The sequence below is a fragment of the Cnephaeus nilssonii genome (assembly GCF_951640355.1).
Source record: "Cnephaeus nilssonii genome assembly, chromosome: 21".
NCBI classification, from domain to species: Eukaryota; Metazoa; Chordata; class Mammalia; order Chiroptera; family Vespertilionidae; genus Cnephaeus; species Cnephaeus nilssonii.
Genome location: NC_137092.1, coordinates 1,696,464 through 1,717,361, shown reverse-complemented (window position 1 = coordinate 1,717,361; position 20,898 = coordinate 1,696,464). Strand labels below are relative to the sequence as shown.

General features: G+C 46.8%; 1 protein-coding gene across 1 annotated transcript in view; it reads left to right on the top strand.

Annotated features, from left to right (window-relative positions):
* The window catches only part of DPYD (dihydropyrimidine dehydrogenase), a 362,324-nt gene that overhangs the window by 136,784 nt on the left and 204,642 nt on the right, over nucleotides 1–20,898 (top strand). The window contains exon 8 of the mRNA XM_079761319.1: nucleotides 2,490–2,577. Coding sequence (XP_079617445.1) covers nucleotides 2,490–2,577 — 88 coding nt within the window. The remainder of the gene's footprint in view (nucleotides 1–2,489; nucleotides 2,578–20,898) is intronic.

Below are 20,898 nucleotides of genomic sequence, written 5' to 3'. Positions count from 1 at the left end.
ATTGTCTTGTTTTCCATTACTGTTGCCGGAAGCAAGCATTTCCATTACAATAGGATGCTGTTGGGAACTCATAAAATCTTATCAATATCTGCAGGGAAGGAGAGAAACGTGCAGTAATAGTTGACAAAATAATTGGTGTTACTAAAAACAGCCAAATATTTTAAAAACTCTTCCGGCTGATCTGTCTCAGAGATTCTGGAAATACTTTATCTCTTTAGCCAGAGCTCCTATCAGAGACGTGTGGAGAACATGTACACTTGTCTCCTGTGTATTTTTATAGTGGCATCACAGTTTATTTACAGAGGTCCCCTCCAAAAGCAGTTATAAATCTTAATCCTACATGATAAATATTACTATTTTTTAAAAAATTTATCTTCATTGTTGAAAGTATTACAGATGTCCCCCTTTCTTCCCCATTGACCCCCTCCACCCCCACCTCCCTCTCCCCGGCCTTCACCACACTAGTGTCTGTGTCCAGGGGCTATGCACATATGCACCTGAGCTCGCAGGCTAATCTCGCCCACCCCTACAACATTCTTCTCGGTGTGAATGCCTTTTGTGGGTGGGTAAAGGAAGTTGTCCTCAAGTCCAAAGTGGAGAGTAGATGGAGCTTTGCGTCAGGCCTTATTATATGCAGCCCGTGTATTGGATTAGCAATAACTTAGCCGAAAACGAAGTGGAAGGAATTTTATTCTGAATTTGGCTAAGATGTTTGAGTGCCCAGTCATGTGTCACTAAAGCCATCTGAGGAAGCTATAATATAGTCTATAATCCACATCTATGAATATCAAGATGGCAAAACATTACAAATATAAGAGTGCAGGGAATCAAGGAACAAAACCATGATCAACATGCCCACCGGGGGATTTTCCTAACGTTGTATCTGTTTAACCAATAATGCTAGGATTTCAGAGTAGCAGCCCAGCAATGTTTTTTATGTCTGCCATTTTATTTTATTTTATTTTATTGTTAATCCTCACCCGAGGATATTTTTCCATTGATTTTTAGGGAGAGTGGAAGAGAGGGAAAGATAGAAACATCCATGTGAAAGAAACACATTGATTGGTTGCCTCCTGCACATGCCCCAACCATGGGCCAGGCCGGGGAGGAGACTGCAACCAAGGTATGTGCCCTTGATTGGAATTGAACCCGGGACCTTTGGGTCTGCAGGCTGACATTCTAGCCACTGAGCCACACCAGCCGGGGCAGTGTCTGCCGTTTAGAGTTCCATTCCAACGCACTGCTGCATGCGCCCATGGGTTGTGCATGTATGCGTGTAAGTCCTTTGGTTAATCTCTCCCCGCCTCCCTCCTGCCTTCATGTGGGGGTGACTTCACCGGACAAGTACAGCGTTCGGATGTTCCAGGTGAGGCCTGGGAAGAGGCGCACACTGGGTCTGTGAGCTCATGGAACTAGACGTTAGCCAGGCTCCACTTCTTGCCCGGTCCCTGCAGGTCCCCGTCTGTCTCCAGGTGTCAGTGACAAATCTGTGTCTGATGTCCTTGAAACGTGTGATTGTTCCCTCTCCCCGGGGGCCAGTCCCCTTGGCGAGCAGCCACAGCTCCCGTGGAGAAGGACTGGGGTGGTCACTGCGGTGGTTACGTGCAGGGTCCTTTTCCGTGGACCCGGCCACCTCTGCCTCGGCAGGTTCCAGATCTGAAAACTGGCTCCTGTCTGGGAGCTGAACAACCTGTTGTGGCCTCTCATAGGGGTGGCGCGCCCCTGCTTCCTGCCTTTCCTCCTCTTCCCTGGACAAGGCTCCCTGTCGCGCTCCCAGCCCCTCTAAAAAGGTCCTATCGGAGTCCTGCCGCCTCTTGGTCCTCGTCTTTCTGACCTTCGCCAGGATGGATCTCTCCATCCTCTGAGCTCCTGCACACCTGGCTGGTCTCACTGTTTTATGTTATATTTGTTTATGTACATCTTCTGCACAGATCTTACTACACACTAGGCAGAAACTGTCTCATTTGTCATTTTCTCATTGAAAGTGCCCCCACATAGTGCTTTGAACATATTAATTAAGCTATGAAAGTTCACCCACTTGGCTTTAAATACACTAGCTTTTATCTTTGTTACTTTTATTAAAAGGCAAAAGAGATGCATTTAGCCCCTTAAGTAAAACGTGTTAGTGTTCCACTTCTAACAAACATATTTCCACACGTTCGAATATATATATATATATCTCCAGTTCCTGTTCTTTTTGATGTTGAAGGTCAAGATTTTAGTAATCAGCCCATCATTCAGGGGTTGAGAGTTGACCTATGAACCAGGAGGTCACTGGTTCGATTCCTGGTCAGGGCACAGGCCCAGGTTGCAGGCTCGATCCCCAGTGTGGGGCATGTGGGAGGCAGCTGATCCATGATTCTCTCTCACCATGGATGTTTCTGTCTCTCTCCCTCTCCCTTCCTCTCTGAAATCAATGAAAATACATTTTAAAAAAAGTATCCCAATAAAAATTCGAAGTGTCATTATTCGCATCTTGTCCCTTACAGATAATTTGTGGCAGAAGCCTTTCCGTGAGCGACATGACTCTCCAAACTCTGAAATCAGAGGGGTACGAAGCCGCTTTCATTGGCATCGGTGAGTAGCTTCCTTTTAAATATTGTTCTGTATCACACTTTTAAATTTTTCCTCACATTATCCAGAATAACTGCCTTCAGACATGTCCATGGTCAAAGTTGTGTCTGTTCAGAGAAGAGCAGACGGAAATGAGTGGAGATTGCTTTATAATAAATGTGCTGTCTCCACTTTGTTAGGGATGGACATTGGCGAGGCCATGTCTACCTTCCCGTCCTCTCCCCTGGCCATCGTCACCAGCCAGCATCTCCAGGAAGTAAATGGTTCCAGGTCCGGCCACGGAAACTCAGCGTTCGGGCTTAGAGAGGCTGAGATGCTCCAGCTCTCTCTCTGATGGAACAAATGGGCTGAATTGATAACAACGGACAGAAGTGGCTTGTCTTCCTGCTCTATTCCTTTTTTTTTTTTTTTTTAAGATTCCCTAAAGATTGTTCGTATCTGGCTGACTTTTACAGATGTGTAACCATAGTCTGGAAGCCACACCGCCGACGCGTGGCCGCTAAGGTTGTTCACGGGTCAGACGGTCCCACCTTTTGCCGACATATCCCAGGGAGGTCTAGTTTTCTAACATTTTCCTCTGACCACTGATTGTTTACTGAGGGGCCAGAGAGAACCGTTGGTTCAATGTAGCCTTCGTCTCGTGAGCTTTGTCGTCATCCTCTCGGGGGGCTGGACTGTGGACAGTTGGTGGCCCACAAATGAAAGAGGCCCATCCTCATGTCTTTGGTTTGTCTGTCCCTTCCTCCGTTCACACACTGCGAATATCAGTCTGTAAGTGACGGGTCTACACGGAGGCGACAGCTGTTCCTTCTCTTAGCTGATCACACGCTGAGCCCCATTGTAGGGTCGGGGCCTGTCCATTGCCTAGCCCAGTGGTCGGCAAACTGTGGCTCGCGAGCCACATGCGGCTCTTTGGCCCCTTGAGTGTGGCTCTTCCACAAAATGCCACGGCCTGGGCGAGTCTATTTTGAAGAAGTGGCGTTAGAAGAAGTTTAAGTTTAAAAAATGTGGCTCTCAAAAGAAATTTCCATCGTTGTCCTGTTGATATTTGGCTCTGTTGGCTAATGAGTTTGCCGACCACTGGCCTAGCCTTTTCAGAATGAGGTCATCAGGAATGCTTCTCAGCCCGCTACTAATTTTCTTATCCGGATGCCAGGCCCTCTCTTTCTAGATCATTGCTCCCAAGTCTAGGACCATTTCTGTCCCTCTCTTTGTTTTGATGAAAAATTAAAGAGAGAAAAAGTAAGTTTTCACATTCTCCAGCTTCCGAATGTCTGCAGGAGCCTCCTTTCTTTCAGAAGCTCAGTGCCCCTGTCCTGTTTCTCTGTGTGAACCTTTATTTAATTACAAAGCCATCCTGTAGATCAGGGACAGGAGGGAGGAGAGGTCTTCATTTTCCCCAAGTTCCATGTTCAGAGGCATTAGAGCGACTGCGGTTTTACCTTTCAACTTGACGGTTGAGTGGAGGGTTTCACATAAATAAGACAAGTGTCCATCAAGTCTATTCTACTGGTGTCTGCAGCGTGAGACCAGTAATTGCTGTTCCTCTCCACAAGCACCCATTCAGAAATGCTCGGTTAGTAGTAAATGGAGAAGTTAGCCAGGCAATAGGTCTGAAATATGGGTGATGTTTTCAAGTAGTTATTGGAAATTCACCATTGTGGGTTCCTGCCGCAGTCCTGTATTGGAGATGTGTTTTCCATTAGTGGAGTTGTGTGGGGCAGGGCAGTTTTGTGTATCCCTATGAACGTTATCTACAAAGCATCTCTGCACTGAAGAGACAGGAGCCAAATAAATACCCAGCATGTTGAAATAGCTCCACCTCAACGGCGCAAGAAGCAAATTACAACTCATGTTTGGGATCGTGATACGGTTTGTCGCTCCGAGTGTTTGGGCTGTAGCGTTATCTTCTGCCTATAAGAATCAATAGTGGTTCTGTTTTTCCCCTTTCATTTCATTCCATTACGTCCGCTTTCCTAAGTTATTTGATCATGCGACATCCGTGCACGATGCTCCATTTGACTGGGCACCGCGGTGCGAACGCAGCGTTGAACACGCGGAGACCTTTCCCATTGATGCCGCTGCTCATTTTCCTGCTGGGAGCTGAATCTTTTGACATTTGGGGTAGTGATGAGTAGAATGCAGTTATGTTCTAGTTCAGTATTTGATATGATATGAATATATACAAGAAAGTTTCATCTCGTCAAAAAGAAAGAAAGAAAGAAAGAGTCTGTGTGTAGAAGACAGGGAGCCGCCTCCTCCAGGAATTGTTTCTGTGACACGCGTCATGGCAGGTGGGAGCACGTGACCTTTCTGTGACCAAGCCACTGCCCGCCACGTGGACAGCCTCACGTCCTTCCTGCCCTTGCACGTCAGTCTTGCTTCTGCTGTGATGAAACTCCACGCGCTGTTTCCTCTCCCTCTCCCCCTCCTTTCGGAGAGGTCCGCTTTGCAAAGGGATTGTGTGTTATTTAGGACACAGGTGTGGCCACGTTAAGGAAGTGGCTTAAACAAAATACTCATTTAGTTCTGTCATCTAACCATGTGAACCATCCTCAGTGCCTGATTTTTAAAAAAATACATTTTTAGCCCTCAATGGTTTGGCTCAGTGGATAGAGCCTCGGCCTGCGGACTGAAGGGTCCCAGGTTCGATTCTGTTCAGGGGTATGTGCCTTGGTTGCGGGCACATCCCCAGCGGTGGCGGGGGGAGGGGGGACGTGCAGGAGGCGGCTGATCGATGTTTCTCTCTCATCGATGTTTCTAACTCTCTATCCCTCTCCATTCCTCTCTGTAAAAAAAATCAATAAAATATATTTTAAAAAATATATATTTTTATTGATTTCAGAGAGAGAGAGGGAGAGAGAGACAGAAACATCAATGAGGAGAGAGAATCGTGGATTGGCTGCCTCCTATACACCTGCTACTGGGGATTGAGCCCCCAACCCGGGTATGTGCTCTTGACTGGGAATTGAACTGTGACCTCCTGGTTCATAGGTCGATGCTCAACCACTGAGGCACGCCAGCTGGGCAGTGCCTGATTTTTATTTTTGGCCCGTAGGTGGTCACTTTGGCCACATTGCTCCTAACAGAATGGGACATAGGGGAGGGAGCCCCTTTCTTTTTAAGTTCATTACCCAGACATTGCATAGGTCACTTCTGTTTTTATCTCACTGTCTACAACCTGATCCCTTAAACATGCCTCGCAGCAAAGGGTGTTGGGAAATACACCTCTAGGTGAGTGGACACATGCCCCCATTAAACTTCTATTACTATAGGAGGAGAGGCTGGTAGATAAATAGAGAGAACAGAAGGGAAGGTCTCCGCCATAGCTCTGCATCAGCCTTGGTATTGGCACCTGAGTTTCTTACTGAGAGAGATCGGTGACGCGCTCAATAACAGCAAAGGGTTTGCTATTTGAACTTAGCGCTTGCATGTTGGTTAGGCAGATCCCGTAATGAAAATGGAGTGTTGTGTCTTTCAGTAGTTGGAAATGCCGTATTGTAGATCTCTCATGTTTATAATCACCGTCCTTCTACGTTAGTTTAAGAGAACAAGGACTTCGTTATTAAATAGGATTTATTACGTTTAGCTTAACAAATCCATTGCCTCAATAGGAATGTGCTCCCACGATTTCTGACTTTTAACACACTGCAGACCAGTAGTTTCATTGCTAGCTTTACCCATTGGCCAGATAAGTTTCTATTGAACGAGTACAAACAACGCTTTACATAAAAGTTAAAGGCACACTTTAAAATTAAATACCCGTTGCATTTTGAAGTTATTTATTCCATGTTCTTGCTAAAACACTGTGTAATATGAAGCGAGAATCCTCGTGATCCGTCCGCAGTGTGTTAATACTGTGTGTGATCCTGCTGCTGAAAGGTCAATCACTTGCAGCTTCTTCTTCTTCTTCTTCTTTTTCTTCTTCTTCTTCTTCTTCTTTTTTTTTTTTTTTTTGTAACTAAGGCTAAAGAAATGATCTCATTGTGTATAAATCATGATGAGACTTAAAGGGTTTTATCTCTGCCCCGGTGAGATTTAATTTTTTCCAAGAGGAATAAAGATAAGTGAGAGAAAACTCTGTGTCTTATTCAAAATAGATTCTGTTGTTTGGAGACAATGGGATTTTTTTTAAGACTCTAAAATTTGGTGCTTTCATTGCAATAATAGCCCCAGCAGAGTCTGATAGTGTCCGTGCTCAGAAATAGTGAGAACATCCTGTGTAAAACGGCTTTTCACAGGACTGGATGGTTCTCCTGGGTTGGTATTGCAGTCAATGTAATGAACTGCAGCCACCATTTCTTTATTTTATTTTACAAAAATGAACACAAAAGGATAAATATCAAAGTGTGTGACACATGGCTAGGGTAAGAGCTGCTTTGTGAAGGATGTTTTTTAGTCGTGTGTGTACTTGTTTTGGGTGTGTGCGCTCACACATGCATGCTGCATAATATGAAAAACCTATTTTTGAATGTATCTTAATAGTCAGCATTTGAAAGCCACCGCTGTATGTTGTAAAGACCCGGAGATACTAATAGCCTTTTTCCCATAGTGCCCATCGCCTATCAATAGCTGCGGAGTGAATTAAGTAAACATGGAATGACTGCAAGGTTCCAGGCTCTGTGCTCAAATTAAACAGAGAGAGAGAGATGAGTTCCGTTTTTAGTTGGATTTTAACTTCAGGGATGAAGGGTTGACCCCTTCATCTCTGCTTCAAGGGAGCTCGTTTTCTTGATCTTTTCTGATGGTCCATTTTCTGCTCAATTTTAATGTAGTTTCTATGATGAACTCTTAAGATGACCCTTGAGGTGGATATTATTAACTCTATTTTATGGGTAAGAAGATTAATATGAAAAAATAGTAAATAGCAATGAAAACATAGAAAGTGAATTTTATGGAGAAGGTAGGAAACGTGACAAATGCAAATATCTATATTTTCACATATGAACAACTGTTGGAGACACTGACTCAAAGCCAACAAGTTATCTGTTGACGGCTGGCTACATCGAGGCATCCAGCTTACGGATCCTGAACGTGGGACCTCTACTCTGCAAGAATGAGTTGTCATTAACGATTAGTCTCACTTTTCTCATTGTTGCCACCAATTGGTTTTCTTTGGTTACCACAGAAAAAAATATTTTTAAACTATGATAATTCCCAAATATTATAACAGCGGAAGAAGAGATAATTACAATTAAGAAAATCCATTGAGAGATTGTGGTATTAAATGTGCTACAGTGTGGCCTTTATTTAAATCTCTGGTGTCTTCTTGGAGCCATAATTCTTCCCTGTAAAAGTTATTCTTAATTAGCTTCTTAATCAGGAGTTTCTAAATTGTACACAACCAGCTATGCTGCGTACTTACTAAGAAGAACATGGAATAAGGATTCTAGGCCATCCTTTTACTTCTGTCTACAGATAAAAACCAAGGCTGTTTGGGGATTATGCACAATTCCAAATAGATCATTTTAAAATAATAAACCTGACTTAATGTTAAGCAAGGGGAAAAAGGGGGGGGGGCTACGAATATTTTGCCAATCTACTTTTTAAAAATTTATAATATTGTCTAATCTAGTGTCACTTGGAAGTACTTGGGTATAATTGTGAGATGGCTTCCAAGACATCAGAACAGAGAAATAGAATTCCAGCTGAGAGTTCATTAAATCATCACTAATGAGCCCAGCAAGGCCCCAAGGAGACAGACTAGATGGAGGGCAATTCTTCCTTGATCTTATCAGCGTATCTATAGAACGTGCATCTTCATCTGCAGAATCAGGTGAGGGGGACTAGTCACCTTTACAAGCACAGAAAGGGGAAGAAAGAGAATCTAAGGAAATATTGGCTGTCTCTATTTGTTTATTTACTTAATATATTTTTATTGATTTCAGAGAGGAAGGGAGAGGGAGAGAGAGAGAAACGTCAGTGATGAGAGAGAATCATTGATCAGCTGCCTCCTGCACGCCCCCCACTGGGGATCGAGCCCACAACCCCGGGCATGTGCTTGGACCAGGAATCAAACTGTGACCTCCTGGTTTGTAGGTTGATGCTCAACCACTGAGCCACATCGGCCAGGCTTGGCTGTGTTTCTTTGAAAGCACCTAAATTAATGGACCTGGACTCTTTGAGCCCATATCATAAAGATATACAGGTAAATCCACTGTGAAGACCTCCAAATCTCCATGTTGTGATTTCAGGTTCACCGAGCTGATACTGCTTCCTAAATAGTTTGATTAGAGTCGGAGGCAGTGCTAATCAGGTCAGTAAGTAACCCTGGTCCCTCTGAGGGCTGTCTTTGTTGCTCAGAATCACTCTGCTTTCTCTTAGTAATACGGTACTTCTCTGAAAGGTGTATCCAAAACGGTGTGCCTTCATGAGGCCATGCCTATGTGAATATTTAAAGACATGGCTAACATAGGTAGACCTGTGATTTTTGTTTATTTTCTCAGGTGTAATGTTTTAACTTTTTAATCCTCAGTCAATAAGCACATACTTGATGTCATAATTAAAGAAAAACAAAAATGCATCTAGGAATTAAAAACACAGGAGGAATGAAGTGAGCACTGAAATTCGTTTTCTACAAACTGATTGGCAGTTCTAAGGTGTATCTTAGAAATTGTGATTAATGATTAGTTTTATAAATTCTCATCAGTTTCTGATCAGTTAAGAAAACAACATAGACACACAATAAAAACCTTTTCTGCTTCTAGGCTAGGACTTGATCTATAAAACCTTTGTAACTTTTGCTTCTAATTTATTGTTCTTTCTCTCCTTCTCCCTCTCCAGTCTTCCTCATAAATTGTAACAGTCGGGACCTATTAATTCAGCCAGGAGGTGGGGGAGAGCCCTTCACACCATAGTTCCTCATATTCCCCGTGCTCAGGGAAGTAAACTGGGCATTCTTCTGAAATATATCCTTAAATTACTATGCCAGTGTACATATATAATTTCAATATAAAAGACAAGATGTTTGTTATGAGTAAAGTTAAAGACCATTGACAAAGGATTAGGCAGACATGAAAGAGAGATGCATGCAACTACATACTAAATAAGAAAAATATTGAAGATAGTGATTAGAGTTTGTGATTTTTTTTTCTTATTTTTTAAAAAACTCTTCATCCCAGGAGATGGTTTTTTAATTGATTTTAGAGACAGAGGAAGAGAGAGAGAAACATCAATGGTGGAAGAAAAATGAATAAAATAATGCATTTCGTGGAGCAGAGGGAAGAAGAAGGATGCTTCCTTTCCTGAATGTTGGCTTTACTGCTTATTTGTAATTAAAACAACAGTAATATCTCCTGAACTTCTTACAGTGATGCCAGTGATTATTTGTTAAATGGATATTCTAGGAGCCCTGCAAAGTTATTATCCCTTTAAGCATATAAAAGTCAAACCAACACAAAGCTGGTTTGAGCCAGTTCCTCCAGCTATGAGTTATACTTAGGTTGTAATTAATTGCTTTGAAAAGGAGTTAATTCTATCAGGTCATTGAATAACCCCGTTAGTAAATTATTATGACAAACATATCATTTGCAGAAATATCAGAACAGTAGCATTTTAGCAATTTGTAGTCCCTAGCAACAGCCCGCGTTCCGCCGAAGCATAGTGATAGAAGCAGCCTCATGCTGTTTGAGACTGTTACTATTATAGAAAAAGCAGGCATTTTGTACGTTGAAAATTGAAGGTGAATTCATCTCTGAGCATATCATGTTATGTTGCTGTAGCTTTGTAGTCTGGGCTCCTGTGAAAATGGGATCGCCATATGAACATACAATATTATGGACAGTGAGATGGGAATGGAAGAAATGGAGGCAAATAAGACAAAAGAGACACAGAACAAACTCGGTGCATGAGAAATTCCACGAAGGGCAGCCTGGCTTGGCATGCATTCGGAAGCCCCAGGTCTTGCCCGATGTGCCTGTGGTTCACTTTACATAGTCTAGGTCAACTACGAAGCGTGGCGTGATTGGAAAAAACGGCAAGTAGAAAGGAGTCATATTTGCTCATTTGAGCAATGAGGGGATCCATTTTGAGCTAAGCCTGTAGGCAGCAGTTTAGGAGAAAAGTTCTCACTTCTGCCAACGACTTAATTAGCCATATGTTGAGGAACAACAGTTCCATCGATATGGCGTGGAAAATACTTCTCATTATGGATTGATCTTTCTACACTGTAATTATCCAGAGAAACAGATAACCGGAGAATGGCCATCGCTGGCTCTGTGCAGCCCAGCCCACCCACACGCCAAGCACACACTGAATTCTGAAGTGTCAAATTTTCACTGGAATCTTTCGCCAAATCTCATAATTATATCAGAACTATATATTCATTCTACAAGTGTTCTATACTAGAAATAAAAACCTTTTAGATCTCGCCCAACTGGCGTGGCTCAGTGGCTGAGCCTTGACCTATGAACCAGGAGGTCACCTGCCTGGATTGTGGGCTCGGTCTCCAGGAGGAGGCATGCAGGAGGCAGTCCATCCATGATTATCTCTCATCATAGATGTTTCTCTCTCTCTCCCCCTCTTCCTTCCTCTCTGAAATCAAGGCATGCGCTGCTGACGGGCAACCTCACGAGGGCACCTCACTGGGTGCAGGTCGCATGATGGCAACACAGCGGGGCAGTGTGTGTGGTCACAGGGAGTCCCGAGTTCCCTGGGGCACGTCGGGGATGCCCAAGGTTACCCATGACCCTGGGGAATTCGCGGTCAGGATGTTGACTGGGGTGGGGAAAGGGAGTTCTGGAAACTCACCAGAGGGAGTTTGAGTTGCAAGGATAACGAGGAGTCAGCGGAAAAGGGGAGTTGCAGGGGAGGGGTGTCCTGGTGGAGGACGCCAGGGAGCAGGATTTCGGAGACGCAGCAGGACACAGTCTCAGTGTAGTTTCCTGGGGTGATTGAGATCTCGATCGCCAGTCTTCGGGCTGCAAGGGGAGTTAGACAAAAAGCAGCTTATGGGGCCTGCTTGGCGTGCTAGGGAGCGCAGGCTGTGAATGTCGTGCATCTGAGACCCGATACAAAGGTTTCAGGTACCAGAGTCTCTCTGGATAGAAGATGAATTTCAGAGTGACGACACTGGACTTGTGGAGAAGACACAGGGAAGAAATGATTAGAGCTTGAACTTGGGCAAAGGGCGAGTAAAATAATCTATATTTAGTCTAAACGCTTCGCTCTTTTTCCTTATGGTTTAAAATCACACATCTTAATGAGAGCATCAGGAAATAAGTGACCACTTAATAAATAGCTATTACCATTACACGGTCTTTTACTTCTAAATTCCTACGCTTCGGCTTGTTAATGGTGTATTACTCTCTGTGTACATAGGATAAAACCTAACATTATCATAACAGTCCCAATGATTATTTTCACCCAAGTTTAGCTATATTATCCCAGCATCAGCATTATTGAAAGGATATATTTTGTTCAGCATTTGCAAGTTACATAAGATTATTCCTATAATTGGTTTGAAAGCATTTTTCTCATATTTATCTCCTTGAATATTAAAGCTCATTAGGAAATGTATATTTAGATATGTAGAGAAGATTAATTTATAAAACCAAAAGTAAACATAACTAATTGAAATGCTTAATAGAGCATTCACAGGAATTGAATTCTGGGATAACCGAACAAGATGTTTTCTGAGTCTTACCCTTGTGGCTTATCTGATGCAAACTGCAGGCTCTCTCTGTAGAATAAAACGAATATAATCTGAGGAACAGGAGCAAGTGACTAAATATTTTTTCAGTTGTGGTCCTATAGGTATATTTCAATAATTAGCCGGCCTTGAAAACGGTTTTATGTTTTTGTGTGAAACTCAAAAAAGCACAACTGTCTATGTTGTAGCAGTTACTCAGGGATCATTGTCCTGAGCCAGTGTTTTAATTGGACAATCTGGAGAACGGCGATGTACACGGACGAGCTGAGAAGAACTTAGGAAACAGCGAACCTTCAGCCGTCCCCATGAACTATATGATACATAGATTTCTGATTGGAATAGATCATCGAGGTTATCTTCCCAGTTTTCTGGTCCCACTATGAAGAGAAAAATGCAGTGTAGACGGGTTTTTCCGATACCCGTTGTTCCTTTGTTAGGAAGTCATCTTTGACCGGGTGTGTCTGAACACAGCAGGGTGGATGCTGGGTCATTGACCTGCCATGGATGAACGTCGAAGCCAGTTGCTTCCTCAGTAGTGGCCACAGGATGTGCAGTCACTTCTTGGCAGGAGCCCCAACGCTGGCAAAGAAATGATTGGGGTTCAGAGGACATTTGCCTCGAGAGAACATTGACAGCTTCCAAAGTCACAAGGTTGAGGCAAGTCACGGGCGAGACTGCCTGTGTTCGCACGTAGAAGTTTCACGTGGAAATCCAAATGTAATCCTCCAGAATGTCTGGTACGCGAGGGCCGACAGACGGTGCGCCCGGTTTTGTCTGCCCTGAGTCTTGCTCCCGGCTGTGCTCACGGAGCAGCGAAGGTGCTAAGGGATACAGTTATGCAACTGGCTTACCAAATGACGACCGATTTGGATATCAAGCTCAAGTTCATGCCCAGAAAGTAGGCCCAAGAAGGAAAAGTCACACCTACAAATACATGTCCTTGTTCTAGTCAGCCTTTTGAAAGGAAACTAGAAAAGTCCCCAAGTATTCACACAAATCGGGATACGGAAATGCTTATTCTTATCATTAGTCCAGTGAGACGTCCGTCTGAAAATGTCAGGCGATGCAAGCCGATCCTTCGGTCCTATCCTGAGTTGTGACTAAAATAAAAGCAACGGGGTTTTGCACATGTCAGCCGCTCCGAAGAGAGAAGAGGCTGGGAGAGGAGACAGCAGTGACCCTTTGCCGAGGCAGACCTCGCACCCTGAATCCCGGCCGGACCAAGGAGGCCCGTGACCATGAGGTGCACTGCCCGTCTCCGTGGAGGTTCAGGCTCCTCACTCCAGGGAGCCGTCAGGAGTCCCATTGCTGCCTGACAAACGTGTTTCTAACGGGAAGGTCCCATTGTGTTATCCTACAGATTGACTGGGAAAGAGGGCCACATCACCCCCTGTAGCTTTGAGCGCCATACTGTGCGTGTGGGGGTGAAGGGGAAGAAATGGAACTGATAGAGAAAAAACTGTGTGTGTGTGTGTGGGGGGGGGGGGGGTGGGGGGATGACCTCATGAAATGTAAGGACAGGAAAATACCAGGGGCCATCTGAGAAATCGGAATCCTGACTGCTAAAGTCAACTTTTACCCACTTCCATCATTTTATTCAACTATTTGTAGTATTTTTAGCAACTGTTGTTGGTCCAGGCACTGTGCTGGTCACTGGAGATCAATGATCATTTTAGGCGTCCTCTCTCCCCGGAGCAGCGCGTCAGCTGTGAGGGGGTGGACAGTCAGTGCTCGCGTGCAGAGGGCGGACAGAGAAGGAATCTCCTGACCGGCTGCGGGGCTGGGCCTTCCCCTCGAGGGCGGAGCTCTGTTAGAGAAGGCGAACCGAGCCCATGATGGGCAGGAAGGTGGATCCCATGACACGAACATGTGTAGGAACCAGCTGAATTTGAAAACTGGGACTGCTACAGTGTGGTGTGGTCCTGATGGGTGAGAGGGTCAGGAGTGAGTACAGGATGGCAGGTCACACTGGAGGTTAGGCTGGTCCTGGAGTGCAGGTTTGTCCCGGAGGCCGAGAGGCACAGACTTTCGGGGCTGGTGTCATCAGGGTGCTGCCTCAGTCCCTGCTGCTCACTCAGGAGGGTCACGGTGCTCCTTGGTCGGGTTCGCTGAGACACGTGATGTCACCTGTGAAATCCGGTCACATACGTTTCCCACGGCTTTCCTCATTGACTGGGGGTCCCTCAGAGCTGCACGGGGAAGGTGCCGCTGCCCAAACTCAGTTGTTTTCCCTATAAATGTACGGGGGCAGGGGCCAGGTGAGCAGGAATAGCTCTTAGAGCCACACCTTCACGGACGAGGGCTTATGACTAACCCCTGCGATCTCAGGAATGATGAGGTCTGCGCAAACATTTCCTCATGCTTAATTGCATGGTGCCCTCCAGTCCAGGAACTCCTTGTGAGAGAAGATTCTGAAATGATGGTTGGCTTCCCTTCTTACGGCTCAGGATTTGTGAGGCAAAGAGGGCACATCACACTAGTGTTTTGACGAGAGAGTGGTCAGTGGTGGCTGAAATTCGGTGTTGGCCGCTACAGGTGTTTACCTGTATCACCGGGCGGTTTTAAGGCGGTAAGAAATGCAGTTTATATCCGATGTATTAGCTGTAGGTCCTAAGGATGTTATGGGGGATCTCTAGTGGCTCATGATCCATACGATCATCTATCTTGTATTGCAAGTTGATCCATTTTCTCTCATCCATTCCCTTAGAGAAGAGGAAAAATGGGTAACGATTTCACATTTGTCTCTAAATGTGTTCCCATTTCTTTTTGTGGGCTTAAAAAATCACTGTAGACAGACAAATTGCCCTTCATTATCTTCTGAAATAAATGAAATAGCTTCAGCTAAAATTATGGAAAGTATGTTTCTGCATCTATGTTCTAGAAATTTGGTGAGTTAAATATATTGGTAGGAATACAGCTTACCCCGTACAGGTATTATTTTCATGGCTCTAATGTCACATGGATGTTATGACTGCATGCATTTGCCATTCTTAGGTATCCAGCTGATTTAGCTCAGGGTAGAGCAATATGGAATTCAAAAAATGTATGGAGTACCATGGAAAGGTTTTGCTGTAAAGTCTGTGATGCCGTAGGAGGTGTCACGTTTCTAAATCCGAGAAGCGAGTTGTGTGGGGCCAGGGCCTCAGCAGTGAATGAACGTGGGAGCTCAGAGCGAGGCGCCTCCCTGTTTGCGGCGAGGCCTTGATGGGGACTGATAGCGGCTGATTAACGAGCGGCGGCCTGCGGCAGGGAGCGCATCTGCGAGGAGTGATTTATGGCTTCCCAGGTACCGGAGGCTCCTGGTATCTTGCGGATGTAAGTGTGCGCGCCCGAATAAAATAAATGAGATCAACATGTGAGGAATGAAAACACATTACTTGTAAAGGAGGTGTCACGCGCCGGCATTTTCGCTCAAGTACACTTTGTCACGGGGGCTTCATGCCACTCGGAATACAAATCACTTAACTGGTTCGTACAGCCGCCTCGGTTGGGGTTCTGGCATCCATCATCCAAGATGTCAATGAGGGTGACACTTAATGGGGTGTGACAGCCCCTCAGTGTTCACATTTCGCATCATCTAAGACTATTAAAGTTGCGCATATGTTTTATGGATAAAGATGAATACATTGTGGGCACTTAAAACAACAGCCCCCAAACAGAGACCAGGTTTGATGTCCTGAGGTCTCATTGAACGCTCATCAAATACTCAGAGGTGAGGCTTTTCACCGCCCCTGTATGGCTAGGCATTTGCATAATCTATCACTTTATGATTGAACAGTTCTTAGTTACAGGATCAATAGTGAATGCCAAGGTGGGAACGGTGCTCTGTGAAGTTCTGCATGGCCGTCTTGTGCGCATACACACACGCCTTGAATCATCCACTCTTGCACAGGGCAAACTCATGCTGTTTCTGTAAACGTAGCTACCTTATATTTCTCATGTGCTAAATGACTGTTTTCCGAAAGCGAGATGTCAGCCCGGCCAGCGTAGCTGAGCTGAGTGTTGACCCAGGAACCAGGCGGTCACGGTTGGACTCCTGGTCAGGGCACAGGCCCGGGTTGCGGGCTCGATCCCCAGTGTGGGGGGTGCAGGAGGCAGCCGACCCAAGATTCTCTCTCATCATTGATGTTTCTACCTCTCTCCCTTCCTCTCTGAAACCAATTAAAAAATAATGTAAGACTTAAAACTCTTTCAAGTTATTAGTAACCCGATAGTAAGTCCGAATGGGTTAAGCCTAGCCGAAAACAGCGCGAAAAGCAGCAGCAGCGGGAGAGGCACGCCGCGGAGGCGCCTCCTGTGTGCGAGATGCGCCCGAAAGGCGTCTCTGCCAAGTTGGGCGTGGGCACTCCGCGGAGCCTACGCCTCAGATCAGCTGGATGTAAAAATAATAACAATAGCCGCCACCGTGAGCAGGCCCCACGCGAGGAAGGAGAACGTGTTCCAAAAGCTGCGATGGAACTTGCTCACTGCAGGCACAATTTTTAGTGGAAGAGAAACTGAATCGGGGCGGCCTTTGGGACTAGGCAGCCCGAGGCCTGAGCAGAAACTAAGCCTTCCGGAGCGTGTTGCTGAGTGACTGAGGAAATGACAAGGCTAGTGAGGGCAATGGTGTGCGTGGCGATTTCGCTCATGTTCTCCTCAACCTTCTGTGTGCGACCCAGCCCTGCTCCGGACCTCCGGGGCCGGGGGGTCAGATAGAAACTACTTCACAGATCCCGCAGTGAAACATCCTGAGAGGCGATGTGAGTGATTGAAGGGGCTGTGAGGTGGCACCCCAGGGGGTCTCTCCTGAGTGGGGGACAGGGAGGGTCCCGCTAGCTGAGCTGGGAGAGATGCCAGGTGGCCGGGTTGGTGGGGGGTAGAGGTGGGAAAATGGTGCAGGAGGCGTTAGTAATAATAATACCGAGGACGATGCGCATTCTACTCCTCTCGGGAACACAGATCTCTGCCTATCACAGTCCCTCCACGTCTCCCCTGCCCCCCACTTTCTCTCTTCTCCGGGCGTGGCCGTGGCCTAGAAATAAGGGTTTTTTCCTCATTACTTTCCTCTTTACTTGGAATGATTTACTGAGTCTTAACTACCATTTAAATGAAAGACGGTGGTACTTGTCTGGCAGGGAGACCATTCCAATGTGATGGTCGTACATTTTCAAAATTTTGACTCCACTGAAATGTCAAAAAATCCGAAGACCACCCTTTTATTACCAAATAGAAATACACGATGAACCGCATTGTGATTGGACTGAAACACATTGCTGTTTTCAGCCACAGAAACATTCCAAGTAGACAAAGAAACATGGTTAAGTCCACATCCTTGTGCCAACAACATCGTAACCAGAACAGGAAAGCTGAGGGCGATTCAGTCGCGTTGACAGGAAGGGTTTCTGTGCTCTCTGTTGGCTAGCATTGCTAACCCTCACCATCAGGAACATTCCCTCGCCTTTGCTTTGCGCTCTCGTAAGTCCGCTTTGCAGGGGAAATTGCCTGCTCGTCCTGAGAGCTCCTCATATGCCTGAGCATCGTCCCCACACGGACGTCTCCGTGCGGAATAATTGCAGTTCCAATTAAAGACTAAGCACCGCTCCCCCGATTAAACGGAGCCAGGTCGGCAAACACCGGGAAACACAAGCCTCCTAGATTTAGGAGTTTTCTCTGAACTCCTTGCTAAGTTGTCAAATATTAATGTAGCCTAACATCCTTAACATCAAAGGACATGCCGAGATACGTTCTCCTTCCTAATTATGTAGGTGTAACATGTGTAAAACAAAACGGAGATCCAGGGCATACTTAGGAGGGCTCTAATAAGAATTCAGAGTAAGTAGAGGATGCTGGTTTCCGGTTTTCTCTCTGTCCTGAAAATGCGTCAGCCACCCTGGGCAGGTCACACCCTTCCCCGGTCCCAAATGCAGGGTCCTCGGTCTGAGGATGAAAAGCGATGCCCAGCCCTGGCTGGTGTTGCTTGCGGTTAGGGCATCAGCCCACCCACCGAAGGGTCTCGGGATTGACTGCCTGTCCGGGGCATGTACCTGGGTTGTGGGTTCCCTCCCCGCCCTCAGTTGGTATTGATGTAACAGATACCTGTGCCCTAAACTTGGATCCATGTTCCACGTCCTGCCCTGAGAGAGAGTAGCACATGTCACAGAAAAGGAAGTAAAGATGGCCTTGAAACAGCGGAAACATGCTCAGCCTCGTTCCTCACAGAAGAGATGGAAATTAGCCCTCCACCGAGGTACCACGGTCCATGGGGCTGTGCGGGAACAGGCGCGGTGCAGTGCGCATGTGAGCATCCATCCCGCTTGTGGGAAACGGTTACATGCGTGCAGGCATGTGTCTGCGGGCCTGCTAACAGAAGGGCTTTTCACTGTGCCCAGGTAACAGGAACAACCCAATGTCCACCAAGAGGGACCGGCCAATAAACACAAAATAAACGCGTTCTGCTCACACTCTAGGCCAGTGGTCGGCAAACTCATTAGACAAGCAGAGCCAACTATCAGCAGTACAACGATTGAAATTTCTTTTGAGAGCCACATTTTTTAAACTTAAACTTCTTCTAACGCCACTTCTTCAAAACAGACTCGCCCAGGCCGTGGTATTTTGTGGAAGAGCCACACTCAAGGGGCCAAAGAGCCACATGGGGCTCACGAGCCACAGTTTGCCGACCACGGCTCTAGAACATGAGGAAGCCCTGAAAACCATTGAAGGTCTTTACATGCTGATGGGGAAGTCGCTCTGAGATGGTTGGTCACATGCAAGGAGCTGGTGTACACAGCCCATGTTGTCATTTGTGCAAAAACAGGTGCGACGTGCATGTCCACGTGTCTCTATGAACAACCCAGAGCACAGAGCGATCCAGGAGCCTTAAAGCGGGAGAGAGCAGGCAGGGGGATTTCCACACCGGAGCTTTGCACAGCTTCTCTGGGAACCCTGAGCATGCCCTGCACATCCCAACACGGAGCCTTACCGTGTTTTCCTGGGGAGACAGGTGGCCCACAGGTGGGGTGTCTCTCTCTGACGTGCACCCGGCAGAGCTGGGCAGCTCTGGAGCCCGGCCACCGAGGGGAGGAAGAGGGTGGAAAGCCCCGGGGAGAGCGTTTAGCGTGACCTTTCCGTCGTTCTCTCAAATCGCACATTTCCTATTGCACTCAGAGATGGAGGAGCCTGAGATTCTCCAGTTCAAACCCTCCCCCTTTTGTAGACACTGAGGATCAGTCAACACTGTCAGTGTTTGCGCTGCTGTTCTCAGCAGCGTCTCCTCAGAGCCCCACGCCCGCTCAGGCCAAGGGGGGTTCGCAGCAAACGCAGAAAATGAGACCTTTTCCGCTCTGGGGGCACTGGGAGGCACCATGCAGAGAAGTGGCCTTTTTTGCTTAATCCTCACCTGAGGCTATTTTTCCATTGATTTTCAGGGAGAGTAGAAGAGAGAGGGAAAAACAGAGAAATATTGATGCGAGAGAAACACGTCAATTGGTTGCCTCCTGCACATGCCCTGACCAGGGCCCTGGCCAGGATGGAGCCTGCAACTGAGGTACATGCCATTGACCAGAATCGAACCTGGGATCCTTTGGTTTCCAGGTCGACGCTCTATCCATTGAGCCACACCGGCCAGGGTGAGAAGTAGCCTTCTTCATTCCCTGGTGGCCAGACACTCATTTATATCTTTGTTCATCTCCATCCCCTGCTTTCCTCGACACCTTCAGATGTGCTGATTGGACATGTGCCCAGGAGTCTAACCCTCTGTGTTACAGACCTTGACCAGATTCCCTCCTGGATGGCCTGGAGCACCTGGGTGGATAGGTCAGAGGTCAGGACCTGTGTTGGGTACGCATGCCCGTCCAGTTAGGTGTGTCCGGATGAAGGAGCATTTGGGTTTTCCCAGTGGGCGGCTGGGGACAGACCAGGCTGTCCCACGTGTCTTGTGTCCCGTCCCCATGTCAGCCCGCGGCCATGCCCTTATTGTAAGCGAGATGCAGCCAAAGCCCCCTGTTCACGCCGGAGAGGGAAAGTGAGGCCTGGGCTCCGGGATGAGCGTTCCGTGGGGAGCAGCTCGGCCTGGAGCTGGAGTCACGGAGTCCGGTGTGAGCCGCACTTCCTGATGTCACTGCATCGGCCTCCGTGGCTTGTCTGTGAACGTGACCGTTTTGTTCTCCAGGGAAAATGTCCCTGTGACGTGCCTCACAGGAAGGGGCCGGGGCTGAAGGCGAAGGCAGCTGCGGCCTGGCCGGGCCGGCTGTGCCCCACGGTCTCTAAGTCTCCCAGGGAGCCTCTCCCCGGACCTGGGCCATTAGAGACTCGGACCGTCTCCTAACAGGAAACAACATGCAAACAGAAACGCTCTGAGCAGCGCAGCACCTGCCAGACACCGCTCAACACGACCAGCGGACTGGCACGTCCTTGTTCCCGCTTAGGAATTTCTTCTTAAAAACCAATGAGAGGCCCGGCCGGCGTGGCTCAGTGGTTGAGTGTTGACCTATGAACCAGGAGGTCACAGTTCTTTTCCCGTTCGGAGCACATGCCTGGGGGTCGTGCAGTGCAGGAGGCAGCCCGCCTATGATTCTCTCTCATCACTGATGTTTCTACCCCTCTCCCTCTCCCTCTCCCTTCCTCTCTGAAATAAATACAAATATATTTTAAAAAAACAAACACAAAAAACAATGGCAGAAAGTGGAATCTTCACA